Consider the following 23,806-nt stretch of genomic DNA (forward strand, 5'->3'; position numbering starts at 1 on the left):
CAGGAAAGAATGACTGGCGTTCTCAGCAGCCAATGGGATCCCAGGACCGTGCAGGCCAGCCTTATTCCTGCAGCCGCATCGAACGTGGGCGGGGTCCTTAGCTGGGTCAGTGTCTCAAGACCGCCTGCGGGTGAAGCAAGCGTCTGCGAAAGCGACCAGGTGAGGGGGCCGAATCCTAGAGGAGGGCCCACGGGGAGGGAGGGGGGTCACAGAGATGCTCTGGAGGACGCGGTCCCTGGTTTTGCACTAGCTGATTGCCCGGTCATGGGATAGAGCCTTGCAGTGGCTTTAGTTCCACAACTGCAGCATGGAGCCTAGTAGTCACTTGGGGGTGGCGGTGGGGGCAAGCTCGGCTGCAGCTGTCCCAGGTCCTGAAGTCCAACCCCTACCCATACACAGGAAAAATGCTGCAATAAACTGTCCTGAGACCCATTTTTCTCGCCCTTTTTAAAGTTCAAGAACCGGCTGTAATCCCATCTCTACTCTCTGAACTTCAACTGAGGACTGGAAATGAGGTTGAGATTCAGTTGAGAGCAGCAAGGAGGGCTGAAAGAGAGCTTCCCAGTGGCCTTGTAGAAAAGGCTTCCATAATCCAAGATGGTTCTGAACTGGGCAAATTTCCTCTGGCTCTATGGTGGGAGAGGTGAGGGGTCTACGTAATGAGAAGGCAGGATGTTCAAGGCCCGGGGAAGTATAGAGTACTAAGACCACAGCACTCACGCCTCTCCCCCAAACCCTGTTCTCCCCACACAGATTTGAAAGCCACATTTCTAAGAAACACTGAGAAAGAGAGCTCCCATCCTCTTCATTGAGACTCCAGCCCTACAGAGGATGCTCATGGAGCTTGGAACGCCAACGGCCAACCTTCGGAGGACGAGCAGACTCCATGTGGATCTGTAGGGCAATGCCCCAGTCTCACCACCATGGCACGTGGTTTCACAGTGGGCTTTGACCCATCGGGTTTAGGAGAACTGAGCTCTGGCTCTCTGAGCTCCCTCTCCTCCCGAGGCCATCTGGGCAGCGACTCTGGCGCCACAGCAACACGATACTTGCTGAGGAAGCAACAGCGCCTGCTGAATGGGCCCCCCCGCGGAATCCGAGCCTCATCACCCATGGGCCGAGTCATCCTCATCAACTCCCCCATTGAAGGTGGGTGTGGGGCCCAAGAATGGCTTTGAGGAGGAGTTCTGAGGACAGCCAGGACCAATTAGGATGTGGGCTGGTGAGAGCCAGTATGGTTAGGGGAATTCAAGAGGTGGGAGTCTTAGGGAAGGGGATCAGCTTTCATTTACCCTTCTCTCTTCCAGACAGCATTTTCAGGCTTCAGGGCTATAGAAAGATCAGTGGTGGAAGATGGAACTATTGTGTAAGGAAAAAATATGTTAGCCCTGGGGAATTCACAAGACAGGGTACTGAGTTAGCCCCTCTATCCCTTGAATTCTGTCTTTCTTCTGACCCATCTGTATGTACCGTAGGGAGTGGGCAGGATGGAGGAGATCTTCCACCAGCCAATCAATTATGTCACCAACTCGATACTGGATCAGTCTGTGCTGGAAAGCGCCCAGGCTTCAGGGTATGCGGGACAGGGTCAAGACACAGCATCATATGTTCAGAAAAAGGGAGTGGGGACCAACAAGAGGGCTGAGAGTCAGGCAGTGTACCCCAGAGCTGGTTGTGTATGGCTGCCTGGCACTATGTCGTTGCACACCAATTCTGCATCTATCCTGGTTAGGTCCTGCAGGGGACCTAGAGAGAAGCAGCTCAGTTTTCAACTTTCAAGAATGTGCAGCGTAGTCAATCTTAGAGGCACAGCAACAAGAACAGCTGGTGGGAGTTGCGTCATCCCCCACAAGAGTCAGAAGGGGAAAGCATGAAGCGTGATGGGCCGAGAGCTTGGACAACCATGACAGATGTGAGGCGGCAAAGAGCTTGCGAGCAAGAGAGAGCCTTGAATGCCAGGAGGGTAGCAAGGCCCTGTGGGATGGGGCTCTCCATGGGCAGGACCAGATAAATATCTCCAACTCTTCTCCTCTTTCTTAGCCAGCACAGCTCCCCTGGCTGGATCCCAGAGCAGACTCCTCAGGCCTGGTGTTCCCTCTTACGCAGCTAGCACTCTCTGTCCCCTTACAAAGGCAGCTGGGCAGGGGTGGGGTGTACTGCCCAGGTTATGGATGGCACACTCATTGACCACCGTAGGTCCGGTCCTCAGGCACCTACACTGTTGAGGTCACCACTGCTGTTCTGACCAGGAAGCAGAAGTCCCCAGAGGGCGTTCATTCGCACATCTGTTTATTTCTCCAAATATATTTATCAGATAACTATACACTGTGCAATATACATATTGGTGAGAAAGAACTACAAAGTCCCTTGATAAAACTTCTGAAGACAGTAAATAAATCACAAACAGTAAGATGCAAGATAAAAAATATTCTGAAGGAAAAATCACAGTGACCAATAGACACGAGAATGTTCCTAAAACTTTCGGGTGGGCTAGAACTGCCTGGGAGAGCTTACTAGAAGACAGATGAGGGTGCTGGTGAGATGGCTCTGTGGGTAAGGGCACCTGCTGCCAAGCCTGATGACCTGAGCTTAATGCCCAGGACCTACATCGTACTGAAGAACTGATTTTAAAAGTAGCCTTCTGGGGGCTGGAGAGATAGCTCAGTGGTTAAGAGCATTCCCTGCTCTTCCAAAGGTCCTGAGTTCAATTCCCGGCAACCGCATGGTGGCTCATAACCATCTGTAATGAGGTCTGGTGCCCTCTTCTGGCCTGCAGACATACACGCAGACACAATACTGTATACATAATAAGCAGATAAATAAATATTTAAAAAATAAAGCCGGGCGGTGGTGGCACTCGGGAGGCAGAGGCAGGCGGATCTCTGTGAGTTCGAGACTAGCCTGGTCTACAAGAGCTAGTTCCAGGACAGGCTCCAAAACCACAGAGAAACCCTGTCTCGAAAAACCAAAAAAAAAAAAAAAAAAAAAAAAAAAAAAAAAAAGAAGAATAATTAAAAACTAAAACAAACAAAGCTCAGATGTGACATCCCAATGGCCCAGGGAATAGTGGGCTCCAAGGGGACATGGAGGAGAAAGTGAACTGTGGACAGGGAGCTAAAGGCTTTTTCAATAAGGCTAATGGGGCCTGAGAACTGTGTAATGACAGTTGGTGATGAAGCCCCAGCGTTCCTGGCTTTGTTCTAAAACAGCCCTGTCCAGACTGTCCTTGGAGATTTCAGCCCCATTTGTCCTGGGTGTACATTGAAACCTGATAAACCAGATTGAAGTGTGTGTGTGTGTGTATGTGCGCGCGCGCGCGTGTTTTCTCCCTCAAATAATCTCCCCTCTCCCCTTCTTATCTGGTACCAGCTTGCCTAGCACTAGTCAATTCTCACCCAGCAGGTGTCTTGAAGGTTGGCCTCTGAGTTTCACACGTGACCTCCTCTTTTCACTGCCCAAATTTCTCCCATCTCACTTCTCTATGGAACCATCATCCTCTCTGCCTCTTCCCTGGGCCCTGCTCTGGGCTCTAGGGAGATCCTGCAGCATGCTGACCTCGAGGCTCCATCCTCGGGTAGCTGTGTAGTCACTAGAACTCTGCCCTCGGAATCAGAGTCTCTGAGATAGAAGAGGCCTCCCCAGCAGTTCTTCCATAAGGTCCCAGCCAGAGATTTACCAAGTTTCAGCCTTCATGCCTCCAGATGGAAAGCTTTACTTACTATCTGTCCCAGAAAAGAAAATCTGTCCCTGTCAAACGGCCCTGGGCAGGCTTGGTTCTGACCTTAAGTTACTCCGAGCATCTAAGGATGTCTACAGACAGCTCCATAGCTGTTTGAAGTTGGAGCTCATTCTGTTGCAAGCTGAGAACCCAGACTCCTCACAATGGAATCTTGAACCTTCCTTTATGCCTATTCCCAAAATGGCAAATTCTCAGAGATTGGACATAAAAGTTCAGAAAACATCACACAAACACACACACACACACAGAGAGAGAGAGAGAGAGAGAGAGAGAGAGAGAGAGAGAGAATACATGGAATCTGATCAAGCTGTTCTCACCTGTTCCCGCACTGTCAGTGAGTGGCCTGTGGTCTCAGAATTACCCAGAGAGGACACCATCTCCATTAGGGCCCTGTGAATCATCTGGTTGGCTCTGCACAGAAGCCTAACCTTTGCAGACACCAAGTTAGGCACCCCAGATGCTCAGTTGCCGGAATTTAACAAAGAAGTCATGCCTGTGTGGTTATCCTCACAGCCAACAGTGACGAGAGTGACGTCATCCATGCAGTTCGGGTGGAGAAGAGCTCCTCTGGAAGGCTGGGCTTCAGTGTGAGAGGCGGCTCCGAGCATGGCTTGGGCATCTTTGTCAGCAAGGTGGAGGAGGGGAGCAGTGCAGGTGAGCAGGGGGGGCCTAGGGGGAGCATGGCTTGGGATGTGCCCCCTCTTCAGTGGGTAGCAGAAGCTGGGTAGCCAAGGAAAGGAAACCATGGGAGGTAGAGTCCACTCCTGTTGAGTGGATTAGGGGACACAGCCTAGTGTCAACGACTTGTGGAGCCTACTTTGACGACTCCCCTTCCCTGCTCCCGTGTAGAGCGGGCTGGCCTGTGTGTGGGGGACAAGATCACGGAGGTGAACGGACTGAGTCTGGAGAGTACCACCATGGGCAGTGCCGTGAGGCTGCTGACCAGCAGCAGCTGCCTGCACATGATGGTGCGGCGTATGGGCCGTGTGCCTGGCATCAAGTTCTCCAAGGAGAAGACCACATGGTGAGTGGCACCCAACCTGGGTCAGACCCCCTGCCCCATGTCTCCCCTCACCCAGCCATGCACTCCTCTGGATATCTCCCCATGGGGACTTGTAAGGAGCAGAAATGGGGCTCTGGAGCTGGGGGTGGGGCAGAGATGGTGATAAAGGAGATGCTCGGCATAGTCAGGCATGCTTTGGACTCCATCCACAGCATCAAAAACAAAATAGATGGGGCTGAAGAGATGGCTCAGAGGTTGATAGCACTGACTGCTCTTCCAGAGGACCTAAGTTCAATTCCCAGCAACCACATGGTGTCTCACAGCCATCTGTAATAAGATCTGGTGCCCTCTTCTGGTGGGCAGGGATACATGCAGACAGAACACTGTATACAACCAAAGAACAAATAAACAATCTAAAAAACAAAACAAAACAGAAAAGGGACATGAGCTCCACATATCACAGTTACTTGGTAGAGAAGGGGGAGTGTGATTTGGATTGTTTCATAGGTTTGATGAAACCTATATTCCACACCCAGCAAGGGAACCATGCCTTTCCCCATCAGTTGCCATGGCGTTTAGACTAGATGTTCCCGGAGGTCTTGTGATTGGGGCCTCTTGTGTTGCGGCAGGGTGGATGTAGTGAACCGGCGGCTGGTGGTGGAGAAGTGCAGTTCGACACCATCGGACAGCAGCTCAGAAGACGGTGTACGGCGTATCGTCCATCTCTACACGACCTCCGATGACTTCTGCCTAGGCTTCAACATCCGCGGGGGCAAGGAGTTTGGTCTGGGCATCTATGTGTCTAAGTGAGTGTTGGGCAGAATGGAACCACTGGGTATGGGACTGTGGTGCGGCTGGAAGTGGAGTTTGGGAATGGGTCAACACATGGGGCTCAGCCAACTAATGTCCAAACGGGGGCCTCTTCAGGATAGGGCCTGGGGAGAGGGTGTTGTCAATCAGAAGAGCCCCAAGGGATGTAGGCGGGAGCCCCCATACCCAAGGGGGAGGGAGGCAGGTCAGGGTCTTATCAAGCCACACCCATCTGTCTCCAGAGTGGACCATGGTGGGCTGGCTGAGGAGAACGGCATCAAAGTGGGGGACCAGGTCCTGGCGGCCAATGGTGTCAGGTTCGATGACATCAGCCACAGCCAGGCCGTGGAGGTGCTGAAGGGCCAAACGCACATAATGTTGACCATCAAGGTGGGCCAGATGATGTGGGAGCAGGGGGAGGTCAGACGATGGCTGGAACTTCTCAGAACACCCTAGTTCTTAACAGGACCCCTTCCCTGCCACAGTGTCAACTCCAAAGAGGCAGAAGTCAGTTGTGATGCAGCTGGTCAGTCGCCTGGCCTGGCTCTGGTCTGGCTCCCTATATTTCTCTCCTTAGGCATGGGGGAGGCATCAAGACGATGGGATAGCCGGGCGGTGGTGGTGCACGCCTTTAATCCCAGCACTCGGGAGGCAGAGGCAGGCGGATCTCTGTGAGTTCGAGACCAGCCTGGTCTACAAGAGCTAGTTCCAGGACAGGCTCCAAAACCACAGAGAAACCCTGCCTCGAAAAACCAAAAAAAAAAAAAAAAAAAAAAAAAGACGATGGGATAGGGGCTATCACTGGGTGCAAGACCTGCGTTGTGGGGATCCCTGGGCACAGGCTGTAGCAGAGACTGGTGTTCTAGGAGGTGGTTGGTTTCATTATTCATGTGACTGTCACACCTAATTAAGGTCTTCCTGTATCTGTGCACACAGGAGTGGCGTCTCACTCTTCCCCACAGTCTCTTTCCCTGGCTTGTCACCCAGCTTCATTCAATACGTCATTGATTAGCCCCCAACCTCTATTCTGCCATCTTCCCTTTTCTAAGTACCTGGAACATTCTTCCTAACTCCGGCTCTTCCCCAATTCATTTCTTAACGCTGTGCCTCTGTGTGCATGTGTTGTTTTTGGTTTTGGAGAATTTCACTATGTAGCCCAGGCTAGGTTTTCCTATGTAGCCACAGCTGGCCTCAAACAAAGGAGGATCTATCCTTTCTCGGGTTCCCAAGCACTAGAATTCCAAGTATGAATCTCCCTGCCTGGCTGTTCCACAGTGTTTTTGAGCATCTATAAGGTCAGGTGCTGGGCGGCACAGAGAGCAGGGTAGACCAACAAGGCTTCTCTGCTCCTGGGGGACAGTGACCATCAGATTTTGACAATACTGTCAGGAAGTTAGCAGAAGGGGAGAGGGATAATTGAGGAAGGGCCTTGTAATCAAGGTAAGGGGACAGTCACCAAGGCAGCGACAGTCAAAGAAGAACAGAGCCATGGAGGGGAACGGCGCTGCCAAGCTCACTCCTGTGCCCACCATTCCTCCTGACTCCTCACCTGCCCTACAATGCCTGCCATGTCTTCTCCAGGAGACCGGCCGGTACCCTGCCTACAAAGAGATGGTTTCTGAGTACTGCTGGCTGGATAGATGTAAGTCCCGAGAGACGAAAGGGAGGGGCCCAAGGGTGGGGCTGAGCTCCTTGGGGTGTGGAGGAAGGAACCAAGATGCCCTCAGGGCCTTCTTGAAGCCAGAGGATCTCCAAACTCAGTGCTAGGATCTTCCAGGCCTCAAGTGCCCATGGGTGAGGAAGGAAGTGACTTTCCCAGGGCTCTGCGATGTAAATGGCAATCTGAGCAGCTGGCATCTCTGACCCACCCCAAAGCCAAGGGTAGCGTGTGAGCATGGCAGGAACCCCAGGAAGGAAGCAGACACCTGAGTGACCTCGCTTCCTCTCCCTTGCAGTGAGCAATGGGGTACTGCAGCAGCTGTCCCCAGCCTCGGAGAGTGGTTCCAGCGTCTCCTCCTATGCCTCCAGTGCCCCCTGCAGCTCAGGCTCACTGCCCTCTGACCGCATGGATGTCTGTCTGGGGCCCGAGGAGCCCAGTGGCTGTGGCCCAGGCTGGGGACGGGCAGACACAGCCATGCAGACTGAGCCCGATATGGGCAGCCATGTGGAAACTTGGTGCAGCATCCGGCCAACTGTCATCCTCAGGGACACGGCCATCCGCTCTGATGGTCCCTCTTCTACCCGACGCCTTGATTCTGCTCTTTCGGAGTCGCCCAAGACTGCTCTGCTGCTGGCCCTGAGCCGACCCAGGCCTCCCATCACACGGTCTCAGAGCCACCTGACACTGTGGGGTATGTTGGTAGGGCACCGCGTTTCCCATAGTCCCTAGTCCCAGCAAAGCCTGCCTCAACACCAAGGAGCAATCCCAAAGCTGCCTTTGCCCAAAATCCCAGGGCCTAGGTCAGGTCCCAGGTCCATACCCAGAATATTCTCTAGTCCTGCTCTAGGCTTCATTTTATAAACAGGTCTGGGCCCCAAACCCACCCTCAGTTCCAGCTCCCAAACTGAAAAGCTCTGGGCCCCAAACCAACCATAATTTCAATTTCTCCAGCCTGGGATGCCCAGACCTGTTTAGTTACAGACACTTGCCAGATTCCCTACATCCCTGGAGCTGTGTGGTAGGGGAGAGGTGGAAGGCAGGAAGAAGACCCCACTCTGGAATGGCAGCAGACCCCGTCTGCCTCCTCTTCCTCTCTCTGCCCTTTTCTATCCCCCTGCGCCCTCCTTCTCTTCTGCCCACCCTCCAGCCCCCCCGGGGGCTCCCTCATATCTACAGAGGAGAAGAAACAGCGGAAGAAGGAGAAGTCAGGGTCCCCTGGGGAGAAGGGGGCCTTGCAGCGCTCCAAGACACTGATGAACCTCTTCTTCAAGGGAGGGCGGCAGGGGCGGCCAGCAGGGGACGGGCACAGAGAGGCCTGGACACTGGACAGCAGAAGCCCCGCCAAAGTCCGCCCTCGCCTGGACCTGGAGAAAGGTAGGTGCTGGACTCCATCTGGCAATTCCAGGTTGAAATCCCACCCTACTCCGCCACTCACCCTCCCAAGTAAAATGGAAGGATCAGAACTCGTTTCTTTGGACATATAGAAAATCAGAGAATGAATGAATGAAAGCCAGCCCTTTGTCTAGCTCCTAGAAGCTGCTCTGAAAATGGAGTGGCCACTGTCATCCCGTCATCTTCCATCTTTTCAGAAAGGTGAAGTGACAAACTCGAGGCACAGTAGGAAGTGACTGAGCTCAGTACAGAGCCATGTGCTTTTCGTGGTGTTGGCAACAGAAGGCATCTTTGCTAGGGCCCCTGGCTTCGCACCCTCCTTCCAGAGTTCCACAGGCCCAACCCAGTTCTAGAACTATCCCTGAGGAAAGCCACGTCTCAATCAGGGCTCAGATGGAAGGGACTCAGGCTGAGACACTGTCCCCACCCCGTTAGTCGTGATGATTGAACCTTTGGGCCCCAGGCATGCTAGGCAAGCAATCTGTCATTGGGTTCCAGCCCCAGCCACAGGTAGAGTTTGCTTAAGGACCCTCACAAGAAGCCAGTCAACCCTGTTGAGGCTCACAGACCAGACCCAGTATGGATGAAATAAAACTCACAATTTCTTGGGACAGAAACTCAAGTCCTGCCAGCTTTAAAGAGTGCCTCTAGGCTCCGCTACTGACTTTAACCCATCTGAAGGAACAACACCAGCAATCTCCCTCAGGCATGTGCCTCCACCTTAGGAGGCTTTGCCAACTTGAGGGTGAGATGGCTGCTGTCCCTTAGCAACCCTGGGGACCAGGAGTTCTGTTTGGGTTTATGGGGTTTTTTGGTGGGTTTTTTTTTTTTTGTTTGTTTTTTTTGTTTGTTTTTCAAGACAGGTTTCTCTGTACCTTTGGAACCTGTCTTGGAACTCGCTCTGTAGACCAGGCTGGCCTCAAACTCACAGAGACCCACCTGTCTCTGGCTCCCAAGTGCTGGGATTAAAGACATGTGCCACCATACCTGGCCTACAGGAAGATTTTTCAACAGTTCCAGCTAAAGGGGTCAATCAGGGTTTTCACTGCCTCCTGATATCATCTGTCATGCTGAGAAAACCACTGTGATGTAAGCAGAAAAACAGGACAGGAGCTCTCAGACCTGGGAGACATGTGGTTTTGCTGCTCAGTCTGGGCCATGTGCCTAGCCAGACTGCATGGGCTGAGATCAGAGGGGTTTACCCAGGAGATGAGCAGGGTGCTGCTTCCAGAAGCAGGAGTGAATATTGGGTAGTTAGAAGCAAGCAGAAGATGAGAAGGTGAATGCTGCTTCTCCGCCTTAGAATTGAGTGTCCAGAGGCCTCAGGTGACAGCCCAGTAGAGGAGACACTTCTCCAAGTCAAGGCTGAGCCAGCCCCTTTCCTCACCGCTGTCTTCTCACAGTTCCCAGGTTGTTGTTTCCTTGTGGTTCTCTGCCCACCTTTCTGGCCCCTCCTCTCTCTGTTAACAAGGCTCCTCCTTCTCCCTCTGTCTTCTCTGGAAGGTAGGTACCACCTAGTTCTGTCCTTGGGGGTCTTCATTCATTTCCAAAGAACTCACCATGTAGTGTTCACACCGCCTCAACCTCTGCTCCACAACCTTCGCTAAGCCCCACCCCCATGGCCTATGAATGAAGTCCCTAACTGGTCATGACCTGCAAGGCCCACAAAAGCACTTGTCCCTACCCTGACGACTTCTAATGGAAACTCTTGTTCCAGTTGAACTGAACCTTCTTCTTTACAGGAGGGAGCGTGGGACCTGTGCAGAAGTTTGTCACCTGGAGACTGAGACGTGGTAAATCCAATATCCCGAGATCCCTGTGGTAAAGCAGCAGGTGGGGATGCAAGCTAGGACCAGCAGGTGGGGATGCAAGCTAGGACTTAGCTAGGACCTAAGCTCATTTAGAGCCGAGCCTGTGGAGTCAGACAGAGGACTTGGTTGGCTTACTAGAAAAGATAGGGGGCAGAGATGGGATCCTTCAAAAGGATTTGGGGGTGAGGGAGCCTGTCTGTACTTCAGGGGCAGGACAGATGGGCATGAGAGTGAAGGAGGCGCTGGAGTTTGCTCTTTGCTGATGGCGGTTTGATAGAAAAGGCCATGTTGGGGAGCAGGGCACAGTGGAATTCTGTCCAGGGTGCCTCACCCCTGCCAAGAGAAACTCTACCTTACCCTAACAGCTCTGTCACCTTGATCACACCCTCGTACTCCTACCCTATAGATCGGGAGAGGGGCCGGACCCTGCTCTCTGCCAGGTCTGGAAGCCCCTCTGGCCAGCTGCCCAATGTGGATGAGCAGGTGCAGGCCTGGGAAAGTCGACGGCCCCTCATTCAGGACCTGGCCCGGCGACTGCTGACAGACGATGAAGTACTAGCGGTCACTCGCCACTGCTCCCGGGTAAATCTCTACCCAAAACTCAGGCCCTCATTCCAGGCCACTGTCCACTGACCAGCCCCTGGCCTTGTTGCTGGGAGCTCCCAGGCAGGAAGGAAAGACAGACATTAATTAGAATCTAAATCCCTGTAGTGACCAGACATGCAGAGCACTGTGAAAGACAGCCATGGGCAACCCAGGAGATCTGGGAAGGCCTCTCAGAGGAGGTGACATCTCTGGGGTGATGAGGAGGAAGGTGATGTCAGGGGAAGATAGTAGGAGGGGAGAAAACTGCAGGCAACTGGCCATGTCCTCTCTCACCCTCAGTCTTGTCCCCCATCTCCCTTTCTATGCCTGGGACAGCCAGCAGGTTGGCCTTCTGCCACAACCCTCCCCCAACACCTATACTCTTGTTTCCTTTCTCTCCAACCATTTCGGGGCTGTATGTGTATTGTGATGTATACATTGACATGGCTATGGGGTAGCTAGTATGTGTTGGCCTGCCTGCATGCATTTGTTTGTGTCTAACTAACACGTATGTATGTATGTGCCCTCATGGTATCGCTCGAAGCCTAAGGTAGGGTTGCTCACACATTACTAAGGCCTGGTTTACAACAGAAATGCTGATGGAGGTTCCTGTCAAGGGCTCTGGGTTAAAATCCACTCTCAGTTCTGAACATTAAGTGGGCTTCGTGAGAGCTTGCAATGCTGAACTCTGACCACTAGGAGGGGCCCTGCATCTTTATCTTTGGCCAGCACTTTTCCTCCATTCCTCCAGCCCTCTTCAAACCAGGACTTCATTTCACCATGACTCTATTTACCTTGTAGGCTCTACATATGATCCACACCCACACCCACCCTAAACCTTCTGAAACAGAGCTCAGGGCTGAGAGATAGGCAACATTCCCCGGTGACTACCATGTGCAGCCCCGAACCTGGCTTCCGATCTCCTATCTGAACCATCCTTCTGCATTCACCAGGCCCGGAATTACAAGCTACCTCTCTCTTACTGCTTTACAGTTCCCTTATGAGGCAGAATTGAGTACAAGTTACTTTCTCCCACCTTCTAAGACTTCCACAGTATGACACCCCAACCCCTACCCCCAGCGTTCCTGGGCCACCACACAGCTGATATAAATTACAAGCTGCATAGTTTAGGGGTGCTCCTGACATAGAGCTCAGCCCGGGCAGCCCTATAGGAAGGTCTTCGTGGGCCCTCGACACCACAGTCAGCCTGTTTACTCGGTATTCTGCATTCTTAGCACACTCTCCTCTGCAACTTCCACGTTGCTTGGGGCATCTAGTCTGGAAGAGTCACTGCTTCCGAGAGGCTCATTCTGACCCTTCACCCTTCTCTGAAGCTTTCATTTCCCCATGGCAGTGGTTTACAGCTACTGCTAAATGAGGCTCATCTGTACCTGTTGCCACTTGAGTCCCCGAGGCTCTGCGAAAGGGTCTTATCCTTGTGTTTCCTTTGCCACCCGGGGTCTAACAGTAGATGCTGAATTCATGCTTGTGGCCTTTAGGGACAGGCACGTATATGGCAGCGTATTGTTGAGTCCCTGTAATCGTGTGTGTAGACACACACACACAATTTTTTATTTATCCCTAAATATTCATTGATGATTCACTCAGATGACCACAGTGCCTGCTATTTCTGTGTCTATGCCCATACGAGGTAACTATCCGTGGGTCTCTCTGGAGCTGTCTCCCTTTCACCACCAGGGGGCAGTGTGCTGCCCAAGTAACTTGGCTCCCAGTATTCAGTTTTCTAGAGTCCATGGGGTGTGGCATCCGGGCTGGTGGCATCCAGGCGGTGCCAGGCAGAAGGTTATTGACTAGAGAGGCTTTCTGTGGAGCCACCCGTTCCCCAAGATCACCATTCCAGCTCCGAACAAAGGGTGGACAGCCAAAAGCTCAGCCTAGTGTTAGGTTCCCACTCCTTCTGCCTGGGTGAGGGGGTAGAGGGAAAGTCTATTCACTACACATTATTTCCCCACACCAGACCAAGCAAGAGCTGGATGTCTTGGGTTCCAGCCTTTCCTCCTATTTCCTTATCTGCATGGCTTTGAGCAAATTCTCTGAGTCTCAATTCCTCCCTCTGTAAAACAGCAATCATCTCAGAATGGACACTAAATAAGAGACTGTACGTAAAAGCTTTAGAAAATTGCCTGTCCAGACGCCATGACTGCTGTTGCTATTTGTTGCAGATCTGCTGATCGTCACAGGAATCCACAGTCACTGACTTAACATCTTATGAACCTTGGACAGGGTGAACCTATCTTAGAGTGAGGATGGCTAGATGGGCCCCAGCGTCCCCGTGCACCCTGATGTTTCCCTGCATTCAGCTCTGTAGTTGCTGCTGCTACCTAAGCTGTGGTGTTTCTTTCTATACACAGTATGTCCATGAAGGTGGTGTGGAGGATCTGGTGCGCCCCCTGCTGGCCATCCTGGACAGGCCGGAGAAGCTGCTGCTGCTGAGGGACATCAGGTTGGGTGGGGCTGGAGGGAAGGGAAGGGGCAAGAAGCCCCAGTGACCCGAGGGCTGAAGCTCCTCCATGCCCGCACCCCCAGAACCGAGCCCTGCTTACCCCACATCCCTGCCTTCCTCAGGAGTGTGGTGGCCCCCACGGACCTCGGCCGCTTTGATAGCATGGTGATGCCCGTGGAGTTGGAGGCTTTTGAGGCTCTCAAGAGCAGAGCAGGTCAGCAGCTGGGGCAGGACTTCCGACTTCTGAGCTCCAGTTGGGGCTAGGGGGAAGGGCGGTTTATGCTGCTGAGCCCATTGGCATACCCATCCCGGAGCCTGGCAGGAGTGCCCGGCCTCTGACCTGTTGTCCCCTCCAACCAGTTCGGCCTTCTGCTTTGAGACCAACCAGGCAAGACACGCCACCCAAGCGTCACCTCATCACCCCTGTGCCTGGTCAGTCAGAGTCCCATAACCTGGGGAAATGGGACAACCCTGGGGACATTGGAACAGGGAGAGCAGGCCTTCCATCCTTGCCCCCGAGCAGTATCACAGCAGTAGGAGGGAAAGGGCTTTCTCCAGGCCATCCTCATCAGCGTTGAGAGCACTTGAAGATCACACACTTTTAAATTGGGTTTCTTGGCTATGCTAAAGTGTATTACGATACAACATGCTAGGACACTATTAGCAATAGGTCATGTCTGTCCACCTGCCCCCAGAGAGTAGTGTCGCTTATCATGGACACTTTACAATGGACCTGAGCAAATCCAGGCCTTGTTTACACACACCCGGGAACCATACAGACTGCAGAAAGGAGGACCGGGGAGGGTCTGGGAAGGTATCTTGGAACTGATAGTTAAGAAGAGCAAGTCAACCTTGACCCTGTTCCCCAGATAGCCGTGGAGGCTTCTACTTGCTGCCAGTGAATGACTGCTCAGAGGACGACCATGGCGAGATCCGGGAGAGGCTGGGGGGCCTTAAGGTCTCTCTCAGTGCCACTGCCCCTCGCCACCACCATAAAGGAATCCCCCCTCTACAAGATGTACCAGTCGATGCCTTCTCTCCTCACCGCAGTGCATGTACACCCCCTCCCCAGCCGCCTCCTGTGGCTCCCCGGCCTCCCAGGCCTAACTGGTTACTGACAGAACCCCCAAGCAAAGAGGAGGTTCAGCAGAACCAGAGCCAGACCCCAGCCCAAAGCCGCAGTCGCAGCCGGGGTCGAGGCAAGTCCCCTGGGCGCAGGAGCTCCCCATCCCCAGCACCCATCACCACTGCCACCACAGCCAACGGGCGATACCACAGGCCTCGGAAGGCAAGGCCCTTGCTTCCACGACCTCTGGACGGGCAGGAGGCCAAAGCGGAAGCTGGGCAAGGGCCCTTGGAGAATGGCGTTAATGGGACGGTCGAGGAGACGACCAGGAAAGCCTCCACTGGAGAGCTGAGGACAGTCACACTATCTAAGATGAAGCAGTCTTTGGGTGAGTCAGGGTAGCACCGGGTAATCAGGGTGGGTATGAAGGAAGTTAGGGGACCAGGAAAAAAATCTGAGCACTAAGGTATGTAGGTTTGGAGGTTGAGACTTGAGACAGAGCCCAGAGGCGGGAAGAAGTCAAGGCTGATTTGGAGGATGGATTCCCTGCTCTTCCTGGGAGCTCAAAGTTTGGGGTAAGGCTGTCACTCTGTGCTCTGCACCCTCCCCAGGCATCAGCATCTCTGGGGGTATCGAGTCCAAGGTGCAGCCCATGGTGAAGATAGAGAAGATCTTCCCAGGAGGCGCTGCTTTCCTCTGCGGGGCCCTGCAGGTGGGTGTAGCACGAAGCCTCGCTAGGCCCAGACTGAAGGGTAGAGGGTTGTTCTTGTTTTCCAGCCAGGCATGTTCAGACCAGGTCGTAGGAGTTGGCTTGGGGGCAAAGGGGTCAGGCCAGTAGGATGGGCAGGCAGAAGAATCCGTTCCCTCATGCTAGCCTGGGCCTGAGAATGGCCCATCCTGTTCCACCTCGAGTCCCAAGGGACAAAGGGCCATTGTCTGTGCCCCACCCTGCCCCAACAGCTCCAGGCACAAAAGTTCTATTGTCCATCCCCAGCACCCAGTTGGGAGAGGAGTGTCCTAGCTGGCAGAGGTGAAAGGCCACTGCCTTCAGGTTGGGTTGTGGGCGGGAGGGGATGGTGGGTGAGAGGCTGACTCTTCCATCTCCACGCCAGGCTGGCTTCGAGCTGGTGGCAGTGGACGGAGAGAGTCTGGAGCAGGTGACCCATCAACGAGCTGTGGACACCATCCGCAGAGCGTACAGAAACAAGGCTCGGGAACCTATGGAGCTTGTGGTCAGGGTCCCTGGGCCTGGCCTGCTGCCCTTATCCTCTGCTTTGTTAGCCTTCAAGGACCAGAGCCTTCCCGCTGACGGTTCCTCTGCCCACGGACCCCTCGACAATACCCCAGCCCAGCTGCCACCTCCTGAGGCTGGGCAAATTACAACAGACTCCCAGCCCAGCCCTTCCGGCTCCTCACAGCACCTCCAAACTCTCCCCTCTTAAGGGTTCCCATGACCCTTCCCACTGACCCTGAGAATTACTGCTGCCTCCAGGTTTCCTGCAATACCAAGGCCCCTTTGTCCTATCTGCCCGCCCTCCTGCTGGAAGCACACGGTGGCTCTGATCCACTGCGGCTATCAGAAAGGCTCTGGCCTTTGGAGGCGGATGTCCAAGGACAAGGTTCTAGTGGGCAACTGTGTCATTTGCATTCCCTGGTCCTGGACCGCTTCACAGCGAGGGGACAGAGAATCAAGTCTGAAGTTGTGAGGCTTTCTAATGATGCCTCTGGCTTCCCATACTCAAGGAGGTCACTACATCCATTCCCCAGTCTCAAGCAGCATTCAGTGCAAAGAACAGGATGGAAAGCTTTTCTAACTCCTCAAACCTGATTAAGACTCACGTGGTCCACGAGGACCTCTGACTTGGCTGGGTTAGCCCTATCACCCTTCCTCCCTGCAAGAACTTCATGAGGTCGAGGAGGAGCCAGCAAGCAGAGGGGACAGATGTCCCGGACAGATGTCAAACAAGTTCCCTGTGGTTCTTTATCCAGCATACTTTTTTTAAAAACAATTTTTTAAATGCTTTCTTTGGGTTTGTACAAGAAATTTACATGTGAAAAATATACAAGTGAAAACGAGGCCATAAACCTGGTAACAGGAGGGGCTGCTTGGTCACAAACAAATAAACAAGACATTGCTGGGTTCTTCCTTTGGTCTGACTTCAGCCCCCTCAGCCCAGAAGGGGCTTGCAGAGCTGGACATGGGGATCAGACCCCAATCCTAGCCCCGCCCCTCCTTGTGGGCATGTTGGGGGCAGGCACATCTGGAGCAGCTGGTGCCATCTGGCTCTCTCTGGCTTCAGGCAGGTAGAATGTGGAGATAGGGTAGCCCCTTTCTCTTCCCAGCTGGGGTGGGCTGGCAAACATCTGTGGGCAAACAAGGCTGGCAGTGGCGCTGACAGCCGGGGAGTGAAATGGTGGCGTGGGTAGGAGCCTCTGGGTGACAGCGAAACGGAACTCAAGTCACAAGGCCACCCGAACGCTTGGCAGAGGCCCTTTGGCTCTGGGACCTGGAGTGCTCAGTGGATCCGGGGACCCAGGTGGTCCTGTGGCTCGCCCCTTGCAAAGCTCTAGATTTCAGTGGCAGTGATCTCCTCCAGACAGATGCAGGGGGCTGGCTCAGCCAGGCCCAAGTCAGCAAGCTCACGGGCCTCCAGTTCCAGGCTGAGCTGCTGCAGTTCCTGCTCCAGCTGCCGGTTGCGCCGGTACATCTGGATGTAGTTGTGCTGCAGCTGCTTCTGGTAGCGGATCACCTGCTCCTTCTCCGCCTGCCAGGCCAGCCGCTCCCCCTCAAAGCTGTCGCGCTGCTCGTCTCCTCGCCGCTGTTCCCGCTGTAGCTCTTGGCGCAGCCGTTCCACCTGAGCCCGCAGGCTCCCCCCTGCCCCAGCTGCTGCCCGCTGCACCTTAACCTCATCACTCTCTGCCAGGAGGAAAGGGTCAGTGGTGGCCGAGGGCACGGGGGGTACAGGGGGTTCCCGGAGTCCCGCTGCCTCAGCATCCAAGTGCCCAGCCTTCTCCCGGAGCCGCTCAGCCTCCTGGCGATACCGCTGTAGCTCCTGGGAGCAGGCCTCCAGCTCGAGTTCCCGAGCTCGGGCTGCCTCCTGAAGGCCCCGGGCACGACCCTCACTGACCCGCAAGGCAGCCCGAGCCTCTCGAAGGGCCACGCGCAGCGCCACCAGCTCGCTGCCCTTCTGTACCAGCTCCGCCTGAGATTCTTTCAGTTGCTGCTTCAGTAGGGAGATCTCACCGGATTTCTGGCACACCTGTAGGTAGAGAGTAGCGAGGAAGGACGGTAAGGCCTCTCTGGATATTGAGCACTGGGTACCACGCTGGGCATTCAAGGAGAGGAGATGCTATCTCCTAGTTTTCCACAGAGACCCAGCAGGATGCGAGCCTCGTGACACACCCATAGTTACACTCTAGTAAGAGGCAAAAGGAGAGAAGAAACCCAGATCCTCTCTCTTCGATGCTGGTATCCTGACACCTAGGCACTGCCTAGGCCGGGAGAGGATCGCGGGTACTGCAGGAGTGGAGTGGGGAAGTCAAGGACAACCGCCACACGGACAGGTGAAAGGCACCTTGGGTAAGAACAGGCATTAAAAACCAGCTGCCCAGCCGGGCAGTGGTGATGCACACCTTTAATCTCAGCACTCGGGAGGCAGAGGCAGGAGGATCTCTGTGAGTTCGAGACCAGCCTGGTCTACCAGAGCTAGTTCCAGGACAGGCTCCAAAACCACAGAGAAACCCTGTCTCGAAAAACAAAAACAAAAACCAAAACAACAACAACAACAACAACAAAAAACCCAGCTGCCTGGGCTTGTATCTCGTCCCAGTTCCTGCTAGTTTAACTCTAGGCTCCAGCCCCTTCTGACTCGGGTTTCCTCATTCATGGAGGTATTGACAGTAAAATAGAGAAGGCAATGCCACTAGTTCTTTGTGCACCAGACCAGACTCGTGAGGTCCAACATGGAGGCACAAGAAAATCCCAACCCAAAAGGATGAGGGAGTGCAGACCCTCTAGGGTAGCTCCCCAGGGTCATGGAGTGTAGCCCCTCCAGCCTGCCCAGCACCTAATCTTGCATACCTCCCATTTGGTCTCCTCCAGCCGCGGCCCGAGTTCCCGCTGCTCCCGCTCAAAGGTAGCGCAGCGGCGCTCCAGTTGCTCTCGCTCCTGCAGCAGCTGTGCGAAGTCATCCTGCAACTGGCGCTTCTCTTGCTGCAGCTGGAACACCTGCAGCTGCAGCAGCTGTTGGGCCCGCTGGACACGCTGTGTGGCCTGCTGCGCCTGGGCTGCACAGTCCTCCCGCTCCCGTGGCCAGTGCCTCTGCCGCGCTCCAAACGCCTAGAGAAAAGGCAGAAGGCGGGCTAGAAACCATCAAGTGCCTCGGATCCTGAGCTCTAGCCTCTCGTGCTTGGGTGACTCCCTGCCTGGGCTGAAGGAGGGAAGAGCACACAAATCCAGCGTATTATGACATCAGTAAAAGCAAGCACTAACACAATCCTTCCTAATAATCCCCCTAGGGAGTCAGAACTATCCCCATTTAGATGGGGAAACTGGGGTTTGGTGAGGTTAAGAAACTTGCTCAAGCTTCAACAGACGCTCCGAGCCAGTGCTGGATCCAAGTCACAAACCCTGTCTCCTTACTCCTTCGGAGGTTAAGCTAAAAACCTTGGGGGTGTCACAGAAGCTCTCCATCCTCTCCCTCCCCAACAGCAATGCTTCAAGAGTTGTCCCTAGGCCTCTGGATGCTCCACCACACCACCCAGGACTGCCTTGGGCCGCACCTGACACATGGTAGCCTCACTCTCCTCCATACCGTCCCGCAGCTGCGGCAGCTCTGCCTCTCGGTCTCGAAGCTTCCCTTCCAGGACACAGTGTAGCAAGGCCTCATCCGAAGGGGGCGGAGGGGGCGGAGGGGGCGGAGAGCGGTCTCCACCGGAACTGCTGCCAGGGGAGGCCCGGGCCCCACTGCTCAAGACACCCCCAGCTACACGGCCCCCCAAAGAACCCGTACTTTTGCTGGAGGAGGATCGTCCACTGTCCGAGTGGGAGGGCCCAGTAGGGACCCCTCGGGCTGGACCAGGCAGTGACCCTCGGCTGGGGCCGTGGGAGGGCAGGTGCCCACCTGGGGAGTTGGTGGTCGGCTCAGCACCTCCGGTGCTGTAAGTGGGCAAGCTGGATAAAGAATTGCGACCAGAGTCTGACGGTGTCCCGGATGGGCAGCCACTAGCCCAGCCACTCAGTGCCAAGGGCTTGTCAGCAGCAGAGGAGGAAGAGGAAGAGGAGGAGGAGGCTGGCCCCCCAAACAGCTGTGTCAGGCTGCCCTGACTCCCAGACAGCCCAGCAGCTCGAGGACCCAGGAAGCCAGGTAGGGATGGTGCCCCCCGAGGTTTGGGTAGCACTGGCTTGAAGGCTGTTGGCCGGATCAGGATTTTCTCCATGTTCTGAAACGAGGGACCACGTGACACGTGAGGCTAATCTGCACGATCACTTTCTTTTTCTTTTTCTTTAAGATTTATTTATGTATACAGTGTCCTTCCTGCATGCCAGAAGAGGACACCAGATCTCATTATAGATGGTTGTGAGCCACCATGTGGTTGCTGGGAACTGAACTCAGGACCTCTGGAAGAGTAGGCAGTGGCTCTTAACCGCTGAGCCATCTCTCCAGCCCTTTTCTTTTTTTTTTTAATTTTTTTATTTTTGTTAGTGGTTTGAGGCAGGGTTTTACTCTACTGGCCTGGAACTCACTACGTATCCCCAGGGCTAGCCCTGAAGAGGAGCAAGGCTTCTGCCTGTTACAGAGTGGGATTACCAGTGTGAGATACCAAGACCAACTTTCTTGCTTGATCTTTCAAAACGCTAATCCACATGTGTGTGCGCACACCGGGGCCCGTGTGTGAAGGCCAGATGTGAAAGTCAGGAGCCTGCCTTGGTTGCTTTCCCCAATTTTTGATAAGTCTCTGACTGACCCTGGAGCTCACCAATTCAGCTAGACTGACTGGCCAGCAAGTCCCAGGGTCTGCGATCTCTGCCTCACAGTCCTGAGCCGTAATGTCCAGCTCTTTACGTGGGTGCTGGGGCTCTGAACTCAGGTCCTTATGCTAGTACAGCAGGCATGTCACCCACTGGGCCATCTCCTCATCTCTTCAAGCCCCAAACCTTGATCTTTCAAAACCCTGTCAGATTTTCCACCTTTCCCACACAGGGCCCTCAACCCCTATAAAGTAAAAACAATTGTTCCCACTAACAACAGACCTCCTAAATGTCCACTTATGTTAAGTAATTCAAAATGCTCATTTTTAATCATTACAATAGCCATGCAAGCAAAATATTGAAGAAACAGAGATAGGCTAAAATTAAAGGCTCTGCCCAAAGACACTCGACACACTCCCATCTGTGTAGTGACAGCTGAAGCAACTAGGCTGGATGTGGTGCACACCTTTAATCCTGGCACTCAGGAGGCAGAAGCAGGGCAGATCTCTGGAGGCCAGCCTGGTCTACATAGTAAGTTCCAGCATAGCCAGGGCTATGTAGAAAAATAATCGAAGCAACTAATATCATTCGCTTGAAGGTGCTGGGTACTACGCTAAGTACTAATTCTAACAGGAGCCTACAAAAATTAGCCTATAACCATAACTGTACACAGAAATGGGACTCGGCCAGCGTGATAGTTCCTGAGCCAGGAGAGCTGAGACAGCCCACATTCTTTGCTCTATGTATGCAAATCCTAGCTTCCTTAAGGGGCTCCTGACTCCACCCAGATCCTCCCAAGAGGGCTGGCCCTTACCTTTTCCAGCTTTCCAGAGACTGGGATGAGCTTTGGTGGGGGCCCACGGAGATGGGCATTGTTTGCCCGCTGCTCTCGGGGATCTTCAACATCACTGCTTGGGCTGGGAGGTGACTCTGTCCGGAAGTCCTCATTGATATAGGTAAAGCTGGTGCCTTGGACAGCCTTCCTGGGTGGCGCAGCTGGGCAGAGTGGTTCCTGAGCCTCGTAACCACCCCGTAGCAGCCCATCCTGCTGGCGGAAGAAGGTGGGCCCAGGGACACCATGGTGGCGTGGAGGAGCAGATCCCCCGGGACAGGGCCGGCCTGAGATAAGACTGCTCACGCTACCCATTGCTGGAGCTTGTGGGGCAGTGGCTGTCTCACGTGCGGGCTCCAGTGGCAATGGCAGAGTGTGCACAATGGCCATGGTGGCAGAGGCTCAGGCCTGGCCAGGGGCCTCCAGGGCAACCTGCGAGCAGGGCATTGGTGTCAGAGTCCCTGCACCCGAGTACTCTCCCCTTACAGGCCTTCTCCTGACCCCCTCCTCCAGACAGAGCACTCCCAACACAGTAATACTTCCTAACTCTAGTCTGGACAAGGCTAAGGAATAATTCAATCAGAGTCGATGAAGGAATGGGAGACCTAGGAGGTTATGCAGGTTCCCTGGCAGGGAAGACCCAGTCTTAAGCCCAAATCTGCCTCCCCTATGAAGGCCAAGCCACGGATTGGACAGAGATCCTAACTACTAGCTCCTAGTACAGGTCCCTACTCTCCTGGGCCAGCTGGCCTCATTCCTGGGCTGTTTGGGCAGAGGACACGTCAGGGCTACAATCACCAGCTCAGCTGATGACTAAGGAACAAAGAGCCAGAGCCAGGCAGTGTCCAGCCTCCCACTGCGGGGCCTCAGTTTCTCCCAGACACAGAGGCGGCAAGGGTGGAGCTGGCCAAACAGGAAATCTTACAGGCCTTAGGAACCCACAGGTGCCCTCTGGGGTCTCCTACCTCCCAGAGGTTGATGCTGGTTACACTTGTTTCCATGACAACTCCTAGCTTCTGCCATCCACTCAGTTAGGACTAAGGGAGCCTACATAGGGCCTGTCCAAGTGTTCACCTTTACAAACCTTCCTGCTTTAGTTGATCTTCAGAGCACCCCTATGGGATTTGAGCAGAAGCCCATTACCACCCCTATGGGATCTCAGTAAGATGGTTCCACTTCCCCCAGGCTTGTCCCTTCCTGGAAGGGACAGCAGGCCTCCACCCGGAACTCCCTCCCAGTTCCAAGGCTGCTGATGACCAAGACTTAAGCATCTGCTGAAGTCATCATGTGGAGCAGGGGCCAAGAGGGGACAGAGAATTCCATAAGAGTGCGTGCACTTACTTGTGGGTGTGAGCACATGTACAGGAACATAAAAATGAACAGCATGTGTGAAAATATGCAGAGCGTGAATGTGTGTTTAGATGGGTGTCAGTACATACATGTGTGTGTGATGTGGGGGACAAGACTAAAACAGCCGTGTTATGTAGCACAGGCAGGCCTCAAACTCATGAATCCTCCTGCCTCAGTTTTCAGAGTCCTGGAATTCTAAACTTTGTAAAACCACGGCCAGATGTATGTGTGACTTCTTATGCCTTACAATACTCTGAGTTTACTTAGAAAGTACACAAAAGTTATTAATGTATGTGTAACAAATGAATCTGTGGGGTCTGAATGTGACTATATGACCAAAAAAAAAAAAGTTTGGATAGACCAGTTTATTCACATATATGTGTTTTTGTGTGAATATCACCAAAAGTGGAGTCTATGTCCCAAATCAGATGAAGTCAACCAGCCTCAATAGCCATTTTCTTCTCTCAGTATGGAATTCCTAGTGAACTCCTCAAGTCTTTGGGGTGCATTGTCTCCCAAAGATTGAGAGACAAGTGTCTCTATAGAACATCTTCATTTCTGCCAGGATGGTTAACACGAATCACTGTGTATATCTTACACAAGCGTGTGAACAGAAAGGACGGTAAGGACGGTGTGTGAAAAGCACATTTGGCGTAATCTGTATGAGTGAGCATTCCTGGGGGGAGGTTGGGACCTGGGTGACATTAAAGACCACCTGGGTACCAGTTCCCCTAAGACTTTCCCCTCTCCCCCAAACTTAAGGGTGAGAGGAAAGGTGAGCCCACAGTTCTGACCCCCTTACTCCATCTGGTTTTTTGGTACTGCTTAAAACTCCCCAAGTTTTAAGACACTGGGAATCACAGGAGTCCAGCCTGAGGAAGGAGTTGCTGGGAGCTAGGGTGGTAAGTGAACTGGATCCAGGAGCAATCACACATCTCTCTGTAGGGCTAGGAGCTGAGATTACCCCCACAAGGTTTAGTTCGGGGATAGAGTGGGTTCACACTGTGGAGTGAAGAGTGGGAACGCGCTGGCACCCCTGTTTATAGTTCCCCACTCCGGGGTACACAGAGAGTGAGACCCAGAAGCAAGGGCAAGGGCCGCAGTAGTCACTCGGAGAGACAGA

The 23,806-nt window shown here is 53.7% G+C and overlaps 3 protein-coding genes across 11 annotated transcripts in view; 1 reads left to right on the plus strand and 2 right to left on the minus strand.

The window, feature by feature from the left end:
• Twnk (twinkle mtDNA helicase) overlaps window positions 1-23,806 on the minus strand; it is a 179,308-nt gene that overhangs the window by 143,215 nt on the left and 12,287 nt on the right. The window lies entirely within an intron of this gene.
• On the plus strand, window positions 25-16,515 carry Pdzd7 (PDZ domain containing 7). Of its 4 annotated transcripts, XM_057777105.1 has the most exons (18): window positions 26-159; window positions 754-1,149; window positions 4,253-4,393; window positions 4,589-4,763; window positions 5,372-5,548; window positions 5,795-5,942; window positions 7,134-7,194; window positions 7,508-7,903; window positions 8,484-8,586; window positions 9,908-10,107; window positions 10,347-10,397; window positions 10,822-10,997; window positions 13,373-13,464; window positions 13,587-13,678; window positions 13,825-13,896; window positions 14,334-14,918; window positions 15,142-15,242; window positions 15,643-16,515. In XM_057777105.1, exons 2-18 carry the CDS (start codon window positions 924-926, stop codon window positions 15,970-15,972), a joined length of 3,126 nt encoding a protein of 1,041 aa, XP_057633088.1. In that variant the 5' UTR covers window positions 26-159; window positions 754-923; the 3' UTR covers window positions 15,973-16,515. The 4 variants fall into 4 exon arrangements, with proteins under 4 accessions (XP_057633090.1, XP_057633091.1, XP_057633088.1 ...); XM_057777106.1 differs by lacking the exon at window positions 9,908-10,107 and having other exon boundaries at window positions 27-159; window positions 8,389-8,586; XM_057777107.1 differs by lacking the exons at window positions 13,373-13,464; window positions 13,587-13,678; window positions 13,825-13,896; ... (1 more) ...; window positions 15,142-15,242; window positions 15,643-16,515 and having other exon boundaries at window positions 25-159; window positions 8,389-8,586; window positions 10,008-10,107; window positions 10,822-10,961.
• The window catches only part of Lzts2 (leucine zipper tumor suppressor 2), a 12,009-nt gene continuing 4,603 nt past the window's right edge, over window positions 16,401-23,806 (minus strand). For 5 of the 6 annotated variants that reach the window (XM_057777115.1, XM_057777116.1, XM_057777111.1 and 2 more), the window contains 4 exons: window positions 21,316-21,765; window positions 19,313-19,972; window positions 18,612-18,869; window positions 16,401-17,790 (listed from right to left, as the gene is read on the minus strand). In XM_057777115.1, the coding sequence (XP_057633098.1) occupies window positions 17,098-17,790; window positions 18,612-18,869; window positions 19,313-19,972; window positions 21,316-21,723 (2,019 nt within the window). In that variant the 5' untranslated portion in view covers window positions 21,724-21,765 and the 3' untranslated portion in view covers window positions 16,401-17,097. Of the gene's footprint in view, window positions 17,791-18,611; window positions 18,870-19,312; window positions 19,973-21,315; window positions 22,449-23,806 lie in introns of all 6 variants that reach the window. The other variant, XM_057777113.1, reaches the window with a different exon arrangement.

The sequence above is a fragment of the Chionomys nivalis genome, chromosome 8 (assembly GCF_950005125.1).
Source record: "Chionomys nivalis chromosome 8, mChiNiv1.1, whole genome shotgun sequence".
In the NCBI taxonomy this organism is placed as follows: Eukaryota; Metazoa; Chordata; class Mammalia; order Rodentia; family Cricetidae; genus Chionomys; species Chionomys nivalis.